At 35.9% G+C, this 19,620-nt stretch overlaps 1 protein-coding gene across 1 annotated transcript; it reads right to left on the bottom strand.

The window, feature by feature from the left end:
• Positions 1 to 8,714: 8,714 nt before the first annotated feature.
• Positions 8,715 to 9,155, bottom strand: LOC145683044 (uncharacterized). Its single transcript, XM_081754402.1, has one exon. The coding sequence runs from the start codon at positions 9,153 to 9,155 to the stop codon at positions 8,715 to 8,717; it is 441 nt and encodes a 146-aa protein (XP_081610528.1).
• Positions 9,156 to 19,620: the final 10,465 nt, after the last annotated feature.

Here is a 19,620-nt window from a genome sequence, read left to right as displayed (position 1 = left end):
AAAATTGTTTAATACGTATCATCGTTTTGTAATTTCAGTATAAAAGGTGAGAATACTAGTAAATGTAATCACGGAAGATATTTTAAGGTGTGAATAATTATACTACCACTAAAAATCTACTTATATTATTATTAGCCGAACCAGGGTTAACGATTACCTTTGGTGAGTCGTTGTAAAAATTTGGTTTACCTCACCCGGGATTCTTGTAAATTCATATCCCGAAGTAAAGTAAGGGTGAATTTACTTCTATAATAAAGTTAATGACTACGAACTCAACTATACTGAGAAGTGGTAGAATAATCACAAGAAAAATGAACGGTGAGGCAATGGAGAAAGAAACCAGTGATAGTGATAACGGGGAACAAAGTGCAGCGCCAGGAATGACATTAGAAGACAGAATCCTGCTAGCCTTACAGCGGCAAGAACAATGCCGAAAAGACGATTCGGAAGCCATGAAGCGATTGGAACAAAATTTGGTTCAGATGTCCAACGAATCCAGCAGACAATATGAGGAATTAAAGCAGACGATGGAGCAGAAGTCCGAGGAATCCAACAAACAATATGAGGAATTAAATAGACGACTGGAGCAGAAGTCAGAAGAGACGAAACAATCCATTATCCAGGCAATGAATGACATCACCTCGCAGTTCGACGAAAAGTTAAAAAGAATATCTGAGGATTGCCAGGATAATCGCAACCATTTAATCCAAGAAGTCAGTGGTGTAAAAAGGGATTTGGAAGGAATAGAATCTTCTGTACGTCAACAAAAGATCCAGGTCACGGATAATTCCAACAAAATACGTGCCAATACTCAGTTGATAGCTACCTTACAAGAGGAAATTAGAATGTTACAGATTAAGGACAACGTATACCCCAACAACGTGGTTAATGATCGTGTGGAGTTTCCTTGTTCCCAAGAGATGACTTCGCCTCCACCCGTAGCCGATCAACGTGGACCTCACATTATCTCATCTACAAGCAATACATCCGATGAGGACATTATTTTGGAAGAAATTCATCCGAGGAGTACAGATGGGCGGAAAAGAGATGGTGCAACTACACATCACGCCATAGGTAGGAATTGTCACTCAACAAGAACACGGAATGATAAAAGGAAGGTAAAGTTAAGCGTAAATATGAGTGAAATACGTGTTATGAGTAAATGCATTGGTAAATGTAACGAAAATGCTACTTCTTTCCTAGAAAAATTTCAGGACGAGTGCAATATAATGTGTATAGATAGATCGCAATATATGAAACTAATCCCTCATTTATTACTTTCACCGAATCATCAAGCGGGAGTAGATAAAATTAAAAACAATTCAGATTATTTTGTACCTGTTCGAAATCTAAATATCCGTAATGTGAACGATACGGAACACAACCTAAATCGAGTAAATTCAAGCAATCAGAACGAGCAAAATAGGCAAAGCTATGTTGGGAATCAACCTAACCTAACCAGTCGTGGCAATCCTTATGTAAGACCATATACCCAAAATAGGTTCAATAATTATGTCAGATCACTCAACCGAAGTAGACACAAAAACAATCGAAATACATGGCGAAATTCTAGAAATGCTACAAATCCTATGTATAGACATAATCGTTGTTCAAGAGATGGCACTTCGTATCAAAATCAGAATCACGACGCAATACATGTACAAAATAGTACGGAACCTAATCATGATTGTGCAGTACAATGTACTTTATTAAAATCATATGCAAGTACAAATTTAAACTGACTCTAGTTAATGAAGTAAGGGTTAAACCCATACCAGCTATAGATTCTTATGAACATTTATTTTTAAGTTTATGTATTAATATCAATAATGAAAACAATTCTTATGACTTTGATATACAAGCACTATACTTGATAGGATTAGTTAATGGACTCATAAATATTTTATCACATTTGTTTCAACAAATGATAATTCTCAAACGATTTTAATTCTTTCTTGTTAATATGAAGAATTATAGTTCGATTCATTAAAAGCAAAGGTTATTTATAGTATATTTGATTTGTGTTGAAACTTAATTGTCAAAGATTATGTTAAGTATAAGGTTCATTATATTAAGCTAATTATCCGACAACTGTCTTCATGCGCCATCTTTTATGTTACTTGAATAAGATTCTTCTATATTCTGACGCCTAATTGATACAATGCATACTGTAAAATATCATTTAAAGTAATTACTATATAATGCGCCCTTGATCATGGTGACTCATGTCTTAAAATGTAATTGCTTCTTACTATTTTGAATTCGTACCCTTCGTTAATTATATAAATAAGCGACGACGTTTTAATAATAATAAAATATATATATTAACGTAATAAAGGATAAATGATAATGAAATGAAAGATTTATTATAAATGTATTTATATGAATGAAAATAAATAATGTTATATATACGCGAGGGTCGATCAAAATGTATAGGACATAATTAATGGAATATTGTTCTTATAAACGGACCAGTGGTTCTTAAATATAAAAGTCAAGCTCCCTTGTAACTTTTATATTCAGTCCCATCGTCGGGCGACATTTTGTACAACGAGATACTTTGTATAAATTGATAATTACTTGTATTTTTGGGCAGAAAGTGCTTCTACATAAGCACTATACCAGATATAATGTTAATTTAAAAATAACAAAAGAAGAATGTTTTTAATATATGTAAGAAACATACATTATTATATAATTTAGTTGCTATGTAGTTGTTTATAGATACCTAACAAACATGTACGATTGCAAGACAGTCTGTGTGCATATTCGTTCAAAGAGAATCAACGAATAAAATTGTTTAATACGTATCATCGTTTTGTAATTTCAGTATAAAAGGTGAGAATACTAGTAAATGTAATCACGGAAGATATTTTAAGGTGTGAATAATTATACTACCACTAAAAATCTACTTATATTATTATTAGCCGAACCAGGGTAAACGATTACCTTTGGTGAGTCGTTGTAAGCTCCACATACGACAATACCTCTGGTACTTCATGCCTGCCTCTGTGCACAAGGAGCTTGTTCATGGCGCGGCCATCATCTCCTCCGCTCATTTGCCTATTGGGCAATGTCAGAAGAAGCGCAGAAAACTCGCAACAAGAGTCTGAAGCAATTTCGAGAGCATCACGCCAGGAAGAGCTCAAAGGAGATTACCATGCGAGATGTGGTGCAACGCCTTGTCGTTACCTCTGATCCTATCATTTCGACATAAAATTATACCCAGACAAAAACGAAAGCCACTATCATGTGTAGTACTCTCCATTGAAGTACGCCTGCTGGACGCTCTACAGCCGTTCACGGTCCATGTCACAGATGTCAGTAAAGGGAACTCAGACTAAGGTTATACTGTATTTTACTTACATACATATTATACGTCACTTCTATCCATACGGTCATAATATTCTTTCAGACACTTCCTATCATCTTCTTTTTGGTATTTTTAATGATTTCAAATCACGCATATAGTCCATGTGGCTTGTCTGATTTTTGTCCAGGTTTTCGTGGTTTCTGGACCACTGTGCAGTATACAGATCTTTTAAGGTAAGAACAATGCTAGGAGTGACAGATACACCAGAAAAATGGATTTTCCCCCTCTTAATCCCATGCCCAGTGATGCCAAGTCGATAGAAATTTCCCAAGAGAATCGAGAGAAAACCAGATCACATTTTTGATTGTGTGAGGAAAAGGGAATAAACCTAAACACCATGGGAATTTTGAATGTTCTGGAAAAAATATACTTGTTTTAGAGCAATAATATTTTTGATTGTCTACTGTTAGAAACTATTTTGTCAGGAGTGGGCGACACTATCCGGATGTAATGTACCATTACAACTTGCGTAGTGAAATTATTGTTGGGAGGGGTCCACTATTTTTTGCACGTTCTGTACCATGCAATTTTTCCAAAATATATTTTTGGTTTATATAATATATTCATTCGATTATTATTCAACTCAAAATTAATGCGGAAACTTGGAATAATTTAGTAGAGATTATATTTTGGGGAAATAATATCTTTATTTGTACATTATTACATGCTTAAGATATCTTGTATATGGGTGTTTCAAATGGACAAATATTGAAACCATCATCTTAATGCTATACAAAAACATAGGCCTGGGGCAGAAATTCTCGGAATTAACCACCAATCTGATTTTTGGCAAAATAATTTAGACCCGTTTCGTCCCTCTGAGCATGGGCGGCGATTAGGGGGGGCAAAGGGGGCAGTTGCCCCCCACTTTTCTGAAATGGCCTATTAATGTATGTAGTTTCAACCAGGGAAATATGTATATTAACATTGATATACAAATATTCTGATCATGTCTTGCCCCCCCACTTCTAACGTCCAATCGCCGCCACTGCCTCTGAGATACCCATATCCTCCCAAGAACCGGTTTTATCAAGTTTTTACCATTTTCTATTAGTTATAATTTTCCACTGCCAAAACCATTTGTTCCGATTGAACTATTTTCTGACCCTATGGTATCAAGACGCTAGAATGATCATTCTAGAACTTAAGACTATCTGAGCTACAACCACGTCAGTTTGCTGCGGATATTTTGGCGATTTTATACCAAAACAAGCAGTTAATTCAGGTAAAATTACCTCTATTTAAGAAATTAAATGGTTGGAAGCAGACAGAACCTAAGATAGAAAAAACTCAACAGAAATTTCATAAAAACAGTGAAATATAGAAATCAGCTTGACAGACGCCATGATGTCATCTGCAGATAGTGATAGACAGGATTTATAAAAGTGTGCGTTTTCAAGTGCAGATTTTGTGATTAGTGTTTCTTAAAATCTCCTTTTTTATCCTCCAAAATTTTAGTTTAGGGTTGCAGCGACCTGTCTACATATATAGTTTCAGTTTGTGTATGTAGTAAGTATTTTTTTTTAATTAGTAGCATGGTGGTATCTTTCGATTTTCTTATAACTAAGGTAATTTTCATCATGGTAATGTAAACGAAGTAAGGGTCTTTCATTCACTCTTAAGTTGAGCAAGCTTCCAACGCAAATGGGTTAAACAATTTTTTTTTTAGGGTCCTTTTCCCTTCAGGAAAAGGACCCCCACAATTAGCAGTTTTGATACAGATGGTGATCAGAAAAATGGAAACACCTGAACGAAATTGCAACTTACCAGATTAATATGGTGTCGGGCCACCTTTCGCCTTCAGAACAGCCTTGATGCGACGTGGGATGGAGGCATAGAGGTCGTGAATGGTAGCAAGTGGAATTTTACACCATTCCTCGTGCAGGGCATCGGCCAGTTCTGTGAGAGAGGATGGAGGTGGAAATCGTCGCCGGAGTCATGTTTCCAAGACGGACCACAGATGTTCAATTATGTTGAGATCTGGGGATTGGGCGGGCCAGGGAAGGTGTTGAACTTCATCCCGATGTTCCTCAAACCACGCTACAACAACGCCAGCTGTGTGAATGGGTGCATTATCATCCTGGAAGATGGCGTCATTGTCCGGGAACAACATCCGGACCATAGGATGCAAGTGGTCTCCTAAAATTGCGACATAATCGTTGGCAGTGATTCGTCCGTTAAGTGTGACCACAGGACCCAATGAAAACCACGATATGGAGGCCCACAGCATCACCGAGCCGCCGCCATGTTTCACAGTTGGGCGGAGACACTACAGATCATAAGCTTCTTTGGGCGTTCTCCACACATAAACATGGCCCGTGGTTGGGAATAGGGTGAAGGATGACTCATCCGACCATATCACACGTTTCCAATCCTCAACGGTCCAAGTTGCATGGTCGCGGCACCATTTGCGGCGTGCGAAAGCGTTATGGTCCCTGATGAGCGATTTGGCCCGTGCAACACGACCCCGTAAGTTCATGTCATGTAATTCGCGGCGGACTGTGATTGTCGAAACAGGATGGGGGAGGTGATGATTGAGTTCCTCCGTCACTTGCTCCACAGTGGCACGACGGTTCTGCGTGACAATGCGCTTTAATACCCGGCGTGACCTGTCACTCATGATTTTCTCCGCCCACTTTTCCGCTTCCCCGATGTGGTTTTCCCGTGTTTTGTGTAGGCCGTCATCACCTTCGACACTGTCGCACGCGACACACCTAACACAGTAGCCACTGCCGTCACACTCACTCCACATAACCGCGCACCAACAATTTGCCCTCTTTGAAAATCTGAGAGGTCTCCCATTATACACTACCTCCGTCTGCTGCAGCCATTGGACACTGCTGTTCCACTGCGCCTGACGTAGTATGGAGACCGACCTAACACACCACTACCAGCGGTCCGGCGCCGCGGGCGCCACGACACCACTGCCAACCCATACATCTGACGTGTTTCCAACTACAGGTGTTTCCATTTTTCTGATCACCACCTGTATCTTGCAATAGCTTTAACACAGAAATTGGAAAACATGATTTATTTGGCTCTGATCATCTCTTTTCCCTCCTCTTCAGTTTATAGAGCCGATTAGGGGAATTTAAATAATATTATTTGGTTCATTTATATATATATATATATATATATATATATATATATATATATATATATATATATATATATATATATATATATATATATATGAGTGATGTGATAATTTACGTATTAGCATGTATAATTATATGTATCAGTATTTACTTTCTTAGTTTACGTGGAATGTAGCATATATGTGTGTGTAATGTAGTATTTTGACAGTACAAGTAGTAAGTGAGTGAAAAGTATGACGTATTTAATATGGAGAGTGTATTGTTTTTTCTTATTCTTCATCTCTAGTCCGTCTAGAGAATTATTTTGATTCATAATGGAAGTTCACAGTTATTCCGTATCGTGATGTGTAGTGTACAGCACTGTTGCCAGATCTACTGATTTTGCAGGAGATCTCCTGCTTTTTCTACGTTCTACTGATCTACTACGAAAGAAAATGAAAAGTGAACAATCTCCTGCTTTTTCTTACTTCGAGAAGTTAAAGAAATATATTATTATTAATATTGAATTGTCAATGTTTCCTCACATAAAAAGACAAAATTTCTCTGTTATAATACACAAAGCTCTGTAGAGCATATAATTATAGAGCTTTACTGTATATAACATGAATCCAAAGGATACAACTGTATGTCATCTTCTATATGCATTATGGTTAGCGTTTTTATGACTTTCTGTAAGATTTACAAGTAAGTGTTGTTTAAATTGGGACTTGGGCTGGAATAGTGGCTTAGGTCGTTTCTCCGCGATCGTCAGCAAGAAATTGTCTTACGCCACGGTCTCGTGTGACTGCACAATATAGCTACGTTATCGCTACGTGCATGAAAAGACATTTTCCACTCCACTTTGCTCTTTCACTACGTTTTACTTCACACATGTTTGTATCAAATAATACTAATATAAATCGGGACTTTTCACTTTCATTTGCTCAACGTAGTTAATCGGAAATGAGTTCTGGATTGCTTGTTTTGACTACTGCCCTCTTAATAATGGCAAATTTTATTGCCCCCCTCCCCCGATTTACATTCAAACGCCAGCACTGTATGTGTCTACTGCTTTCTCCTGTATTTTTATCTTCGAATCTCCTGCTTTTCCAACTGACTGGTCTGGCAACACTGGTGTACAGTTATATTCAGTCGTGCATAGGTTTAGATACTATTAGCACCACTGTGTCCAAATTCAGTATCATCCGCTGCTCGTATTTCTGTTACTCGAATGTCTTAGTGATTTAGTTTATACGAAATTGACCCTTTTTTTACGATTAACTAGGCATAAATATTATTTCTGGCCTATATAAATAAATAGTTGGACAAATTAATTCAAAATTGAACGTTCCTGAAAATTACAATGTTCTACATAAGCCAGTAATTAAAATATTAACAAAACTAAACTTTGCGTTCATTATTAAGCAGAAGTTTGAATATATGATGCTATTTTTCCGTTGCCAGATTACGATGCTAATTGCTTTCCTATTCGTGCTGTAGAATAAACCTCATTGTTGTCATCTGAATATAAACGTGTTTAATTAATATTATCGTTAATAATATTGCTTTTCTTTGACCATATATGAAATCTTTAAAATGTGAAGTGGAATATAGTATGGCTTTCGTAGTAAGAAGGTATGGGTTCGTGTGATGCCTCGTGTATTGGTTAGTGCGCGATTAATTTCTGCAGTGGCGTATAAGTTGTGATTATATGATATGACTGCTTTGAACAGTCCTTGATACTTAAAGTATAGGGTGTCCGCTAGTGACTCTACGTTATAGAGTGTTATGAAGATAAATAATATATATATATATATATATATATATATATATATATATATATATATATATATATATATATATATATATATATATATTAAAATGAATGTGAATAAATAATAGGACATCCCTGGATGTATGTGCTTAATGTATTTGTTGCTACAAATTAAAGTATTGAGTGTTTATATATAATAATGAATGTATCGAGTACTGACCCCTACACTAGAACTTTGCACGAGAACGAATGTGTTGTGTAGTCAACGGACTATATTTCGCACTTCGCAGTTTGGCGTTCAATAATAATAAAGGGTGGTCCAACTACAATGCACGATGTTAATTGTAAATAAAACGCAAAGTTTTCAGAGAATAATCTTAATATTTTTCATTATGATAGAAGAATCTATGACAATTATGTGTGAAACAAAATATCGGCCAAATGCTCGCCACGGCTTCGGTGGCAGACTTCTATCCGATGGTCCATATTTTCAATGACTCAGACATAATTGAGGTTCAATATCATTAATGTGCCGAATTATCGCATCCTTTAGCTCTTGAATCGTTCTTGGCTTATTGACGTACACTTTTTCTTTTAAATATCCCCACAGAAAAAATTCTAATGGTGTCAAATCACATGATCGTGGCGGCCAGTTAACATCGCCACCACGTGAGACTACACGGCCATTGAATTTTTCGCGCAAAAGAGCCAATGTTTCGTTGGCTGTGTGACACGTGGCACCATCCTGTTGGAACCACATATCGTCCAGGTCCATATCCTCAATTTCTGGCCACAAGAAGTCCGTTATCACCTCGCGATAGCGAACACCAGTCACGGTAACTGCTTGGCCGACCTCATTTTCAAAAAAGTACGGCCCGATGATGCCGCCAGCCCATAACCCGCACCAAAGAGTCACTCTTTGTGGATACATCGGCTTTTCAACAATCACTCGTGGATTCTCATTTGCCCAAATGCGGCAATTCTGCTTGTTAACGAATCCACTGAGGTGAAAGTGTGCCTCGTCGCTGAAGATGATTTTCTTTGTGAAGTCACCATTCACTTGTGTCTGTTCAACCTACCATTCGGCGTATTGACGACGCTGAAAATGGTCAGTAAGCTTCAGCTCTTGAGTCAATTGAACCTTGAAAGCGTGTAAATTCAAACCTTTCTTCAAAATTCGCATCAGTGATGTTCGTGAGATGTTCAATTGTTGGGCATGACGACGAGTCGACGTTGACGGCTCTTCTGCCACACTATCGCGAACAGCAGCAATGTTTTCCGCAGAACGAACTTAGCGAGCATGCACAGCTGTCTTCACATTTCCTACAGACCCTGTTTTCTGAAATTTGCGCACAATTCTCCCGATTGTTGACACATTTGGTCGATTATGCTGACCAAAAACATCACGAAGTGCACGAAATGCATTTATTTGAACGTCCATTTTCGTAAAAGGCTTCAATAATCTTCACGCGTTGCTCAATTGTGTACCCCTCCATGGTTGAATTTGCCAAACCCTGAAACAAAGAAATGTCGAATTAAGTTGGGCAAAAACCTTGACGTTACGGTGTGACACATAATTAACATCGTGCATTATAGTTGGACCATCCTTTAGTACCTATACATTGAGAATTTAATCTGATAGGGTGGATAGCATCATATAGCAAACAATTCGAGATATTTTCCAATCGATCACGGAATATAATAGCCGTTTGAAGAATTGGTGCCGTTGAAATACATGCGTTTGGTTTGCATTAATGACAATATCCGGCAACTTTAAAATTTTTTTCCACGTCACCCATTTCTGGCTAAGTTACTATTGTTCGTAGAGGTGCAGACTTGATAGGATCAAATAATCTACTAAATCAATTACAGTAAACTCTAGTAATACCGTGCCAGGACGTCAGAAAATCCCCAATGTCTATGAATTTTCATTTCTTCTACTTCTAATAGACTTGGTGTTTTGAAATTAGTTGACGCCTCAAGGTTCGCACCCTTGCGTAGTGGTAGCGGCTGGTGATGTTTTGGCTCTATTAACTCGCCAGTACAAAATTTATTTATTATTTTATTTTGGCAAATCCCCAATTAGAATTTCTTCTTTTCATTGACTTTATTCTAGTTTTCCATACCTTCCTCGAAATTCTTTATCAGTTTATGAGGGGTCAGATATTTTTTTTTTTTATTTTTAGAAATCCTAAATTAGGGAACCATGTTGATTCCCGGTAGTGCCGGAGTCTCCAAGGTCTCAGTCGGGTTACAGTGAGGAGGGGGATTTCCCTAAAGGTTCTGCCCTTGGGAAAATTCCCTTGAGGGCACAGACTTACTGTTGCGTTGGAGATACTTTATTTTAGGCTACGTATTTAGTAGGCCAACCAATTTTCGGCATATGAAAGTATATTTGGCTATGGATTGTTGTATGTTGAAATTCGACCACTTATCTTTGTAGTTTTAGTGTCCTAGCTTATTCCTTTAGCGTCGCTTTTTCTCTCTCTTCCTTATCTATTCCTCTACTCTCTTTTTAAAGATTTTTTAAATTAAATTTTAACCTTCCCTCTTCAACGAGTTTTGAACTTTACAAATATCAACTACTTAATATATAGCTTTTGAATCAAAATTATCAGCTGAGACGTCGCAAGACACGACTCGTAGAGGTATTCGTTGGTGTGTGAAGTAAAGTAAATGTTTTGGATGACAGGAGCCATATTGACGGATGGCAGGAGCGAGCGATGTCCGATCTATGATAAAATTTTTCTTGCGTTTCCTTCTATCGTTGTATAATTAGAATCTTCAAGTTGGTAGCTATTCCCACATTTGTTTCCACTGGTAACTGAATGTATATGTTGTTGTAGTTATCTGGGCCCAAAAGTGTTGTCAGTATCTTTAGTTACATTTATAACTATATTCTTTTTGTTTACGTACCTTCCTCGCACATTGAATGTCCACTGTTTTAAACCGAATATCTAGAAATATGGATTTTATCTTTATCCGCGGGAAATGAATTTATATATATATATCGGATGTAAAATGTTGCGACCGTAAAAATTCGATTTGTCGAAGTTAATAATTTGAAGAATTCAATAATTAATGAATATATGTGTGTCGAGATATGAATATGAATATATATATTGAATGTGAATATATTATTGAAGTAAAATGTATAATATTGAATTGAGTAAATGAATATGTGAAAAGGGTCTTGATACCTTACCCCGAACGGTTCTTGGTTGCCACGGTCGTGGAATATCCGATACATATGAAGTGTAGATGTTAAAAATACCACCGCATGTTATATATTCTTTTTAATTTGTGTAATATTTCTTAATAACCTCTGTAATAACTAACATTATTTATACTACACTAACCGCATGTACCATAGGTTTAAGGCAGGTCAACGTAACCCTAATTTATTACCAAATCTATCCTCAGACCAGTGAAGTGAAATCCTACTGTATAAATTACATTTTATTCCCTTCCTCCTGTACAACTCCTAAAACTCAACCAGTGCTTTCACCTTTAAAATCGTGTCCTCATCGACGAAGATCTTTCTGGACTTGAAAAATTCTCGTTCACTAGTTTTTCCTGGAGTTGTGCGAATTTAATAAGTGTGCTTAGTTCATGATATAAGGCGATAACGGTTCAAACCTGATCAAGAAACTAGTACCTCAAGTGAAATGACCAAAGAAGGAAAATAGTCGCCATAAGAGTAAAGGCAAACCTTTTCCCATTGCAATCCAAAAGTGAGAAAAATATAAATATATTAATAAGTATATCTACAAATAAACTATGTATCGGTTACGATCAGTAACCTAATGTCATGTGTGCATATGAAAAAAATGAGTAAAGTGAAATGTTTTGGACACCACAAAAGGGTGCATTGATATTTAGTGAGATATTAACGCTTGTCATTAACTACGAGACAGGACTCGTATATTCACTCGAAAATTTACTTAAAATTTTCATATATGAGAAAAGACTCATTTGAATCCTCATATAAAGTTTTTTTCTTTCTTCGTTCAGTAATACGAGTAATTTTGTAAAATATAAATAATTATTTTTCTTTTCAATTCATACCATATGCTTCAAAGATTTAAGCGAATATATATATATATATTTAAAGATACCTAAATATGAAATGTTCTTTTAATCTTTATGTTTATATATATATATATATATATATATATATATATATATATATATACAGTAAAACCTGTCTTCAACGGACCCTTTATTAAACGGAAAACTGTCTTGAACCGAAATATTTCACGGTCCCATGAATTTTGGAGAACAAAACGTGTAAAAGTCCCTTCACTAAGCGGAAACTGTGTTACGCGGACAACGGAAAGAAAAATAAACATTTAACGGAAAATTATGAGTTCTGGACTACAGCGTTTAGAAGATGTTTAGACATTTTGTGAGACATATACATTACACTGTCTGCGATAAAATGTTCGTTCTTTTGTTAAATATTTCTGGACAGTGTTTACCTTTCCCAACCACTACTCATATTCACCCCCACAAATTGTCTGTAATCCCCGCAACTTAATCAAGAATCATACGGAATGTCGGAAAGAAGAAAACGAGATAGAGGAAGAAGAGGAATATGATACCGAGTTTGAAGAAGAGTGTAGAATAAATACATATCAAAAGGCCCTCAGAAGTTTTACTGCAAAAATTTGCCTTACGGAAAAATGATTCTGATTCACTTAGTATAATTTCTCAGGCTAAAGTGTATGCGGAAAGTCAAGCAGCCAAGCAGCAATGTACACAGAAAACCCTGCTTGGCTATTAGAAAAATAAAGTAACGTGTGCATAGTATATTTTGTATTCTTTTTTTTTTTTTTTTTTTGTATATTATTTGTAGAAGAAAGAAGTACTGTAATCGAATAATGTACGTACAGCAATATATTTTCTCAGTATGCTCCTTTATAAGCATGTATCTTTTTTTTTTTTTTTAAAAAAAAAAAAAAGAAAGGTCTACCTCCACTAAGCGGAAACCTGACTTTAACGGAAATTTTTGCAAGTCCCGCTCGATTCCGCTAAAGACAGGTTCGATAAACCTTAGTTTTTAAGTGGTAGTGTTAATATTGATTTACGATGTGAGTGTCTGTGATATATATGTAATAATATACTAATGCATGACGGAGGTCATGAAGAAATAGCTAATTCAAAGGTACGAAAAATCGGCTCTATAAGAAAGGCCAAGGCAAAAGGATGAGCCAGAATAACGACAGTCTTTCCAGAGATCTTACAATTTCTATTTGTGAAAGATATATACATTACTTCGATTTTTTTTTCTGGGCGATTCAAATGTGATGGATTTTCAATATAGGAATTCAGATACTAAGTAATGGTTATGTAACGTTTGGAAATAACAGGCAAACAACTAAATTAAACTTTTTCGTCACCCGGGTTGGGTCGGAGCAACTCCCACTTGCGTAGTTGCCTGGATCCAGATCAGGGTTGTATGAGTGAACATGTCTCTCTTTCGGATCACTTCAACATCGATCCTCAAGTAATAGCATTTGGATATAAATTACCTTTTAATAACTATTCGAGTTTCTTTACCATATTCTCATATTTATCCACTAATTCCTTTTCCTCTAACTTTCTATATTCTTCTTTTCCCCCCTTTTCCTTCCTTCTTCCCTCCTATCTTCTTCCTTTTTCTCACTCTTTCTTTCGCTATTTCTACAAAATAAAACTGAAAAGAGTGAGAGTTGTCGCTATTGACACTGTCATAAAATTGTTTTAATGTTTCTTCGGAAGTCCGATATGAATTAGTCAATCATAATACAAGCATCTGAAGTTAGAATGAATACTAAAAGGTCATTTTATTTTAATCTTACACATTTTTGGCTAAATTATCAAAATTACAAAAGATTTCAATTTTAATTCAAAAGTATAGCGACATCCATCCACTTCCCGTTTTTTTCTTTTTCACGGAGGCTTGCTACTGCTGATGATTTCAAATATCCAAATTTAGGAAAGCTCGCTAAACTACTGTTAAGTCTTCTTCCTTCCAACATGGAAGCTGAAAGGATATTTTCTGCTTTAAATGACGTTAAAACATATAAAAGAAATAAAATTGGCAACAACTCGACAAATGCAGTTTGTGTGGTTACATCCTCATTTCAGGCAAAAAACTTTTGTTTAACAAGACAACACCTAAATCTTCAGAACAAACAATTTCTACAAATTGTAAATTGCGGTAGCAAGAAGCGTAAATATTATTCAAATTTTATTGGTAATTCAAAGTGTGGTTTCCGCACTATGTAGAAAAGCATAAATTAAAGCTGCAGTTTCATTTTTATTACGATTAATTAGATAGGTAATTAATATTTGTGCGTGCTTGTTGTTTATTTTTATGAGTATACATAAAAACTTGTGGAGGGCTATAAGCTTATTTTTATCGATTTGTATAAAACAATGTGACATTATCATTTTTGTAATGACTTAAAACTTATGTATTTGAACCTTAAGTGCTTGTGGGCCCCACTCTCCATTCATTTTTAAAGAGTTCAGAACTATAATAATAATATAATTACATTTTTTTAAAATTTCCTTGAGAACACAAAGTACTACTTACTAAACTGATCAATGTTTTTGAGACAGTCTTCGTACTTAGTTCGGTATCTAAGCCAATGAAATTATAATTGGATTGAAGACATGTTCTTTCAGAATTCCATTAAGTGATATTTCCTAGAACTAAATAAAAGTAATTACGAAGTATAAGATTCATTTTTAGTTTCGGGATATTTTGATGCGACTGATCAGCATCCAAACGCAAAAGCGCTCGAGGCAATAATAATAATAATAATAAAAACTTTAAAGTTGGGCAACTCAAAAAGGCAGAAAAATATTGGCTTGTCAATTGTCTGTTGTTCATCGTCCATCTTGTTCGATTGTACGTTGCTTGTCATACATGGCATTTACTGCATGTTGATCAGAATGTTGCAAATTTCGAAAACTTTAGTTTTTTATTGTGTATTGTAGCTCGTATTATTTTTGTTTTGTCTGGAGATTCACACTAATTTTCTCGCCTCATACCTACAAGTGCAATGATCTTGTTCATCATGGTTATTCATAATTGACTAGTTTTAAATTATGTCGCGCAGCACTGAACTTAATACTTTCTACGCTCAGGTGTCTAATTCGCTGCAGTATATAAAAAAGGCATGTTGAAGCACCTTTGAGAGAAAGACCATTGGTTTACCGAGAAATAGGCACAGAGTTAGTACAGATATATCATAAGACAGATTATAATCGTTTCTAGAAACGTTGCTTTTATGTAGAATAAAATTCACTCAAGACCTGTTGTTTCTGTGTCGATGATCCTTCGAGATCTTTAAATAATATGATTAATTACAAATAATTACTTATAACAGAAAAAAAGTAATAATAACTTCAGCATTACACATAAGATGATTATATTGATACGCAAATGCATTATTTATTAATTTGAAACTGCTATGGCTCGTACAAAATGCTTTCCAGTTCCAATCGAAGGCTTTTACAATTATTGCAATTGCACATCAATGAAGAAACGGAATTTTTCAGGAAACAAGAAGTGTATTCGAGGATCAGGGCTTCTTTACGTTTTCTTCCCTATATTTCAACTTCTGGCAGACTAACATCTGTTGAATAGAACAGAATAGAATAGAATATTTTTATGGTCGTTACTATGATTAGGCAATGGATAACGTCAAAGGATTATATACGCATACTTTAAAATATTACTCTAGCAACTTTCATACTTGACAATAGATACATATATATTACAATAAATTTCATATTCAAAGATATCACCAGTGAACAAATAATTTTTGCGCTTCAAAAAAATTCATTAATTATTAATATTGTAAAATTGTCTCTATTTATGTAGGGTAGAGCAATTATCGTACACGGGAGATTGGACTTTCCCATCACCTTTTTATTATAAAAGATCCTCCTGAATACAGAAATATATTGCAATAAGTAGTTTCCTCTACTATTTTAGGTAAGAAAGAGGAAGGAACCCAATGACCAAGTGTCTTAGGGCTTTTGTAGGTGAGGTTACTCTCTTTGACCAGGCGTCGTGAGAAGGAATGAGAGTTTGTGTGATTACGTCTCTGGTGACCGGGCGTCGTGAGAGAGAAAGGAAACCCAATGACCAAGCGTCGTAAGGCTTTTAGGAAAGGTATCTCTCAATTAATCAAGCGTCGTGAGAGGGTAAGGTGTTCCCAATGGCCAGGCGCCTTAGGGCTTTTGGTGGTTTGATCAACCTGGAAAAATTGATGATTCTTGAGGTGTGTTGCTGTCTTTTATCCTAAAACGTCGGCTACCTTCGTTGATCTTAGTCTTGCCGACTGTTGGCGATGGTGGGTGACTCCTCTTCGGTACTGTCGTCTGTGCTGTATTTATTTACTGCAAACACGTGTAATAAACACATGGCTACAGCCTGGTGTGAAGACATGCGGAATCGTACAATATTATAAAAAGGCAATGCCGCTAAACCTTTATATACCTTAACTTTAAATTTCTCAATAGGCAAATAATGCATATAAGTTGGTAACATATTCATAAATTTTATACCAGCAATAATAACTGTCTTTAACTTTACATAATCTACTATAAGGTGTATCAATTAGTTTGCTCTATCTTGTATTATATGTATGTATATCTTGTCTATATAACATAGTTAAAACTTGTGTAGATCAATACTAGATAAATGTAAAGATTAATTACAGTAATTATCTTTAGTTGAACAAATAGTGGCGTACAATGGTCATTGAAGGACATGTGGTACAAATCATACTTTTTACATGAAACAAGTTGTTCCTTGCTGTGTATGACAATATCACTATTTTAATGATGTTCTTTTCAGATGTCTGAAGCTTTTCTATCACCCATTATTTTTTTCTTATTTCATAATTTCACGTATAAAAAAGTATGTTTCTTACGGTGGATTCGAACCTCCGATCTTTGCTTTTATTAACTTCGTTTTTTTTTTTTTTTTTTTTTTTTTTACCTTACGGCTTTATTTTTCATGTTATGTGATGACTAATTTTGGTAAAACGTCATATACATGATACCTACTTTTTTGCACATAGTAGTACAAGGAAAATAAAAAGTCAAATCCTTGGAATTACTATTACCATAGAAAGTATGATTTTTGGGTTCACTGAATCAAAGTCATCACATTAGTAATGCGAATACATAGCACTTACAAAAAAACAGAAAACCACAGTTTAAAAACGTTATATAAGTGATAAAACTTACACTAGTAGAAAGAGTAGTTATTTAAGTCAGAAATATTGATTAGATACGAATAATGGATCATTCCGTCATTTTCTAAGTCAAAAGATGCTTCATAGTGTAACTAGTGAAGTAGCATAAGTTTTTTTTCTTTCTTTTACACCGAAGATGATGATAATGGATCATTGAAACTTCATGGAATTTATTTTCATTTAAATAAAGATTACGTAAAGATGAGTCTTATAACTAACAAGGGACATATTTCGGTTCGAACGCGAGGATCAACGTGGAACTTGGTAGACATACACATTACTAAGTACTGACCACTGTAAGGTGAGTCATTCTCGTGTCGTTTGCCGCCAACAGTGTCACCTATCCTACGAAACATTATCAGTTAGATTCCGCGTTGTAGACGCTAAGTGAAGATCAGTCAGGTGCGTCAGTGTGTGGTAGTAAGCTCCAATTAATGTTAGGTGTGGTAGTCAGTGTAGCAAAAATGAGGCAGGCTGTTAACATTACCCCGTTCATGTAGTTGAACTGTAAAAAGGCAAACTAACGCGCAGATTTAAGGATAAAACGTCAGTTGGAGCGGAAGATGAATCATTTGCGACATTTTTGTGTAATTTAATTATCAGTGAGTACGAAAATGAATTAGACATGATTCACACGTCGACACTCGATGGAGATGATGATGAAAATGGCACGGCACACGAAGACATCTATGATAGCAGTTCAGAGCGGGAACAAGGCAGTAGTCAAAACGAATTTGACATATCTTCAGCACGGGAACTGAAAAGAGCAAATATTTTTATCGCAGTTTACGGACAAGGAAATCCGCAGTATCTACAAAGATTATCATGAAAGCGGATACAACTCGTATAGGAAGCTTTTGGCACGACACAAGAAAATTATTATGTTAAGTAAATGCAAACCTATTTTGGATTATGGACACGCGCTGTCTACGAATTCCATTTCATTCAAAGGAATCGGGAGAATGAAATTCCAAACAGTGAAATGTGAAGTTATCAGATTATTTGATAAAGCGCGGAACCATGGAGCATCAGTGCATTGCTGCCACCTACAGTGCTGGGCTCTCCAAGCGCAAAAGAAGTTGGCTTATCGGATTTCAAGCTTATCGGATATCAACTTTCAATGAAAATCTTAAGAAACAAACAGGAATTATTTTACAAACGATTACGACCTTTTCAACAAAACAGGACATTGCAGAACATGCAGGTATTCATGTACGTGGTGATGCGTTTACTAGTAAAATAAACGATTACATAAATTTGCATCGTTTACCTGCAGCCAGTGTATGGAATTGTAAGCAGAGTCAGGTCAATTATGAACTGTCATCTCATGCTACTTTACCAAAACGAAGGGAGAAAGACATTGTTGGAATTATTCAGACAATGCCAGCATGATTTATAGCTATACTAGTGATTTGTTTTCAGGAGCCGTAAGGACATTTTGGTCCACAGATGTCAGTGAATGTGCAGCAACGATGTCCCCAAAATCTGTCTGTCAACGCTAGCAGTAGTGGTAAAATGACCAAAGAGCATCTGAAGCATTTTTTACAAAGTGATCTGGCAGAAAACATGGACGAAAATTCTCTATTACTTTGTGATTCGTAATCTGGCCATAAGGATGTCACTTTGCTCGCAGAAGCTATTCCCGAGAAGCACAATGATTTGAAAATAATTCCTCCCAAGACTACCAAATACGTTCAGCCACTCGATGTTTATTTTCTCGCTAATACAAACTTTACGCCAGAAGAAACACCAACTATGTTCGCTTACGCTTTGATAAGCCCCTAGTGAAGCTCCAGTGCGCAGATTTGCCTTTATCGAGGTGTTCTTACTGCAAAGTTACGTTGTTTCACTCATTTCATTGTAGACCCGTATGTGCACTTTTGTTAATTCCCATTTGTTTTTCTCAATAATATGAAAAACTTTTGTAACTACTCGTCCTGGGCAATTACTATACTTGTCATCGTGTGCACACATACTTCATGTTGTTTTCGTGCCTTGAAACTGAATAGATGTTATCTGTTTATAGGTGGCGCTGTTTGCGCAAAACAAGTTTTATACGGGAATGACTCACCCTATAGTGGTCAGTGCTTACCCCTGTATATATCTACTGTTTTACGTTGATCCTCGTGTTGG

The sequence above is a fragment of the Thermobia domestica genome, chromosome 4, assembly GCF_964235325.1.
Source record: "Thermobia domestica chromosome 4, izTheDome1.hap1.1, whole genome shotgun sequence".
Classification (NCBI taxonomy): Eukaryota; Metazoa; Arthropoda; class Insecta; order Zygentoma; family Lepismatidae; genus Thermobia; species Thermobia domestica.
This window is presented reverse-complemented; position numbering and strand designations above follow the sequence as displayed.

Excerpts from the sequence above, each read along its gene's own strand:
- LOC145683044 (XM_081754402.1), bottom strand. The coding sequence starts at position 9,155 with ATGTATCCACAAAGAGTGACTCTTTGGTGCGGGTTATGGGCTGGCGGC.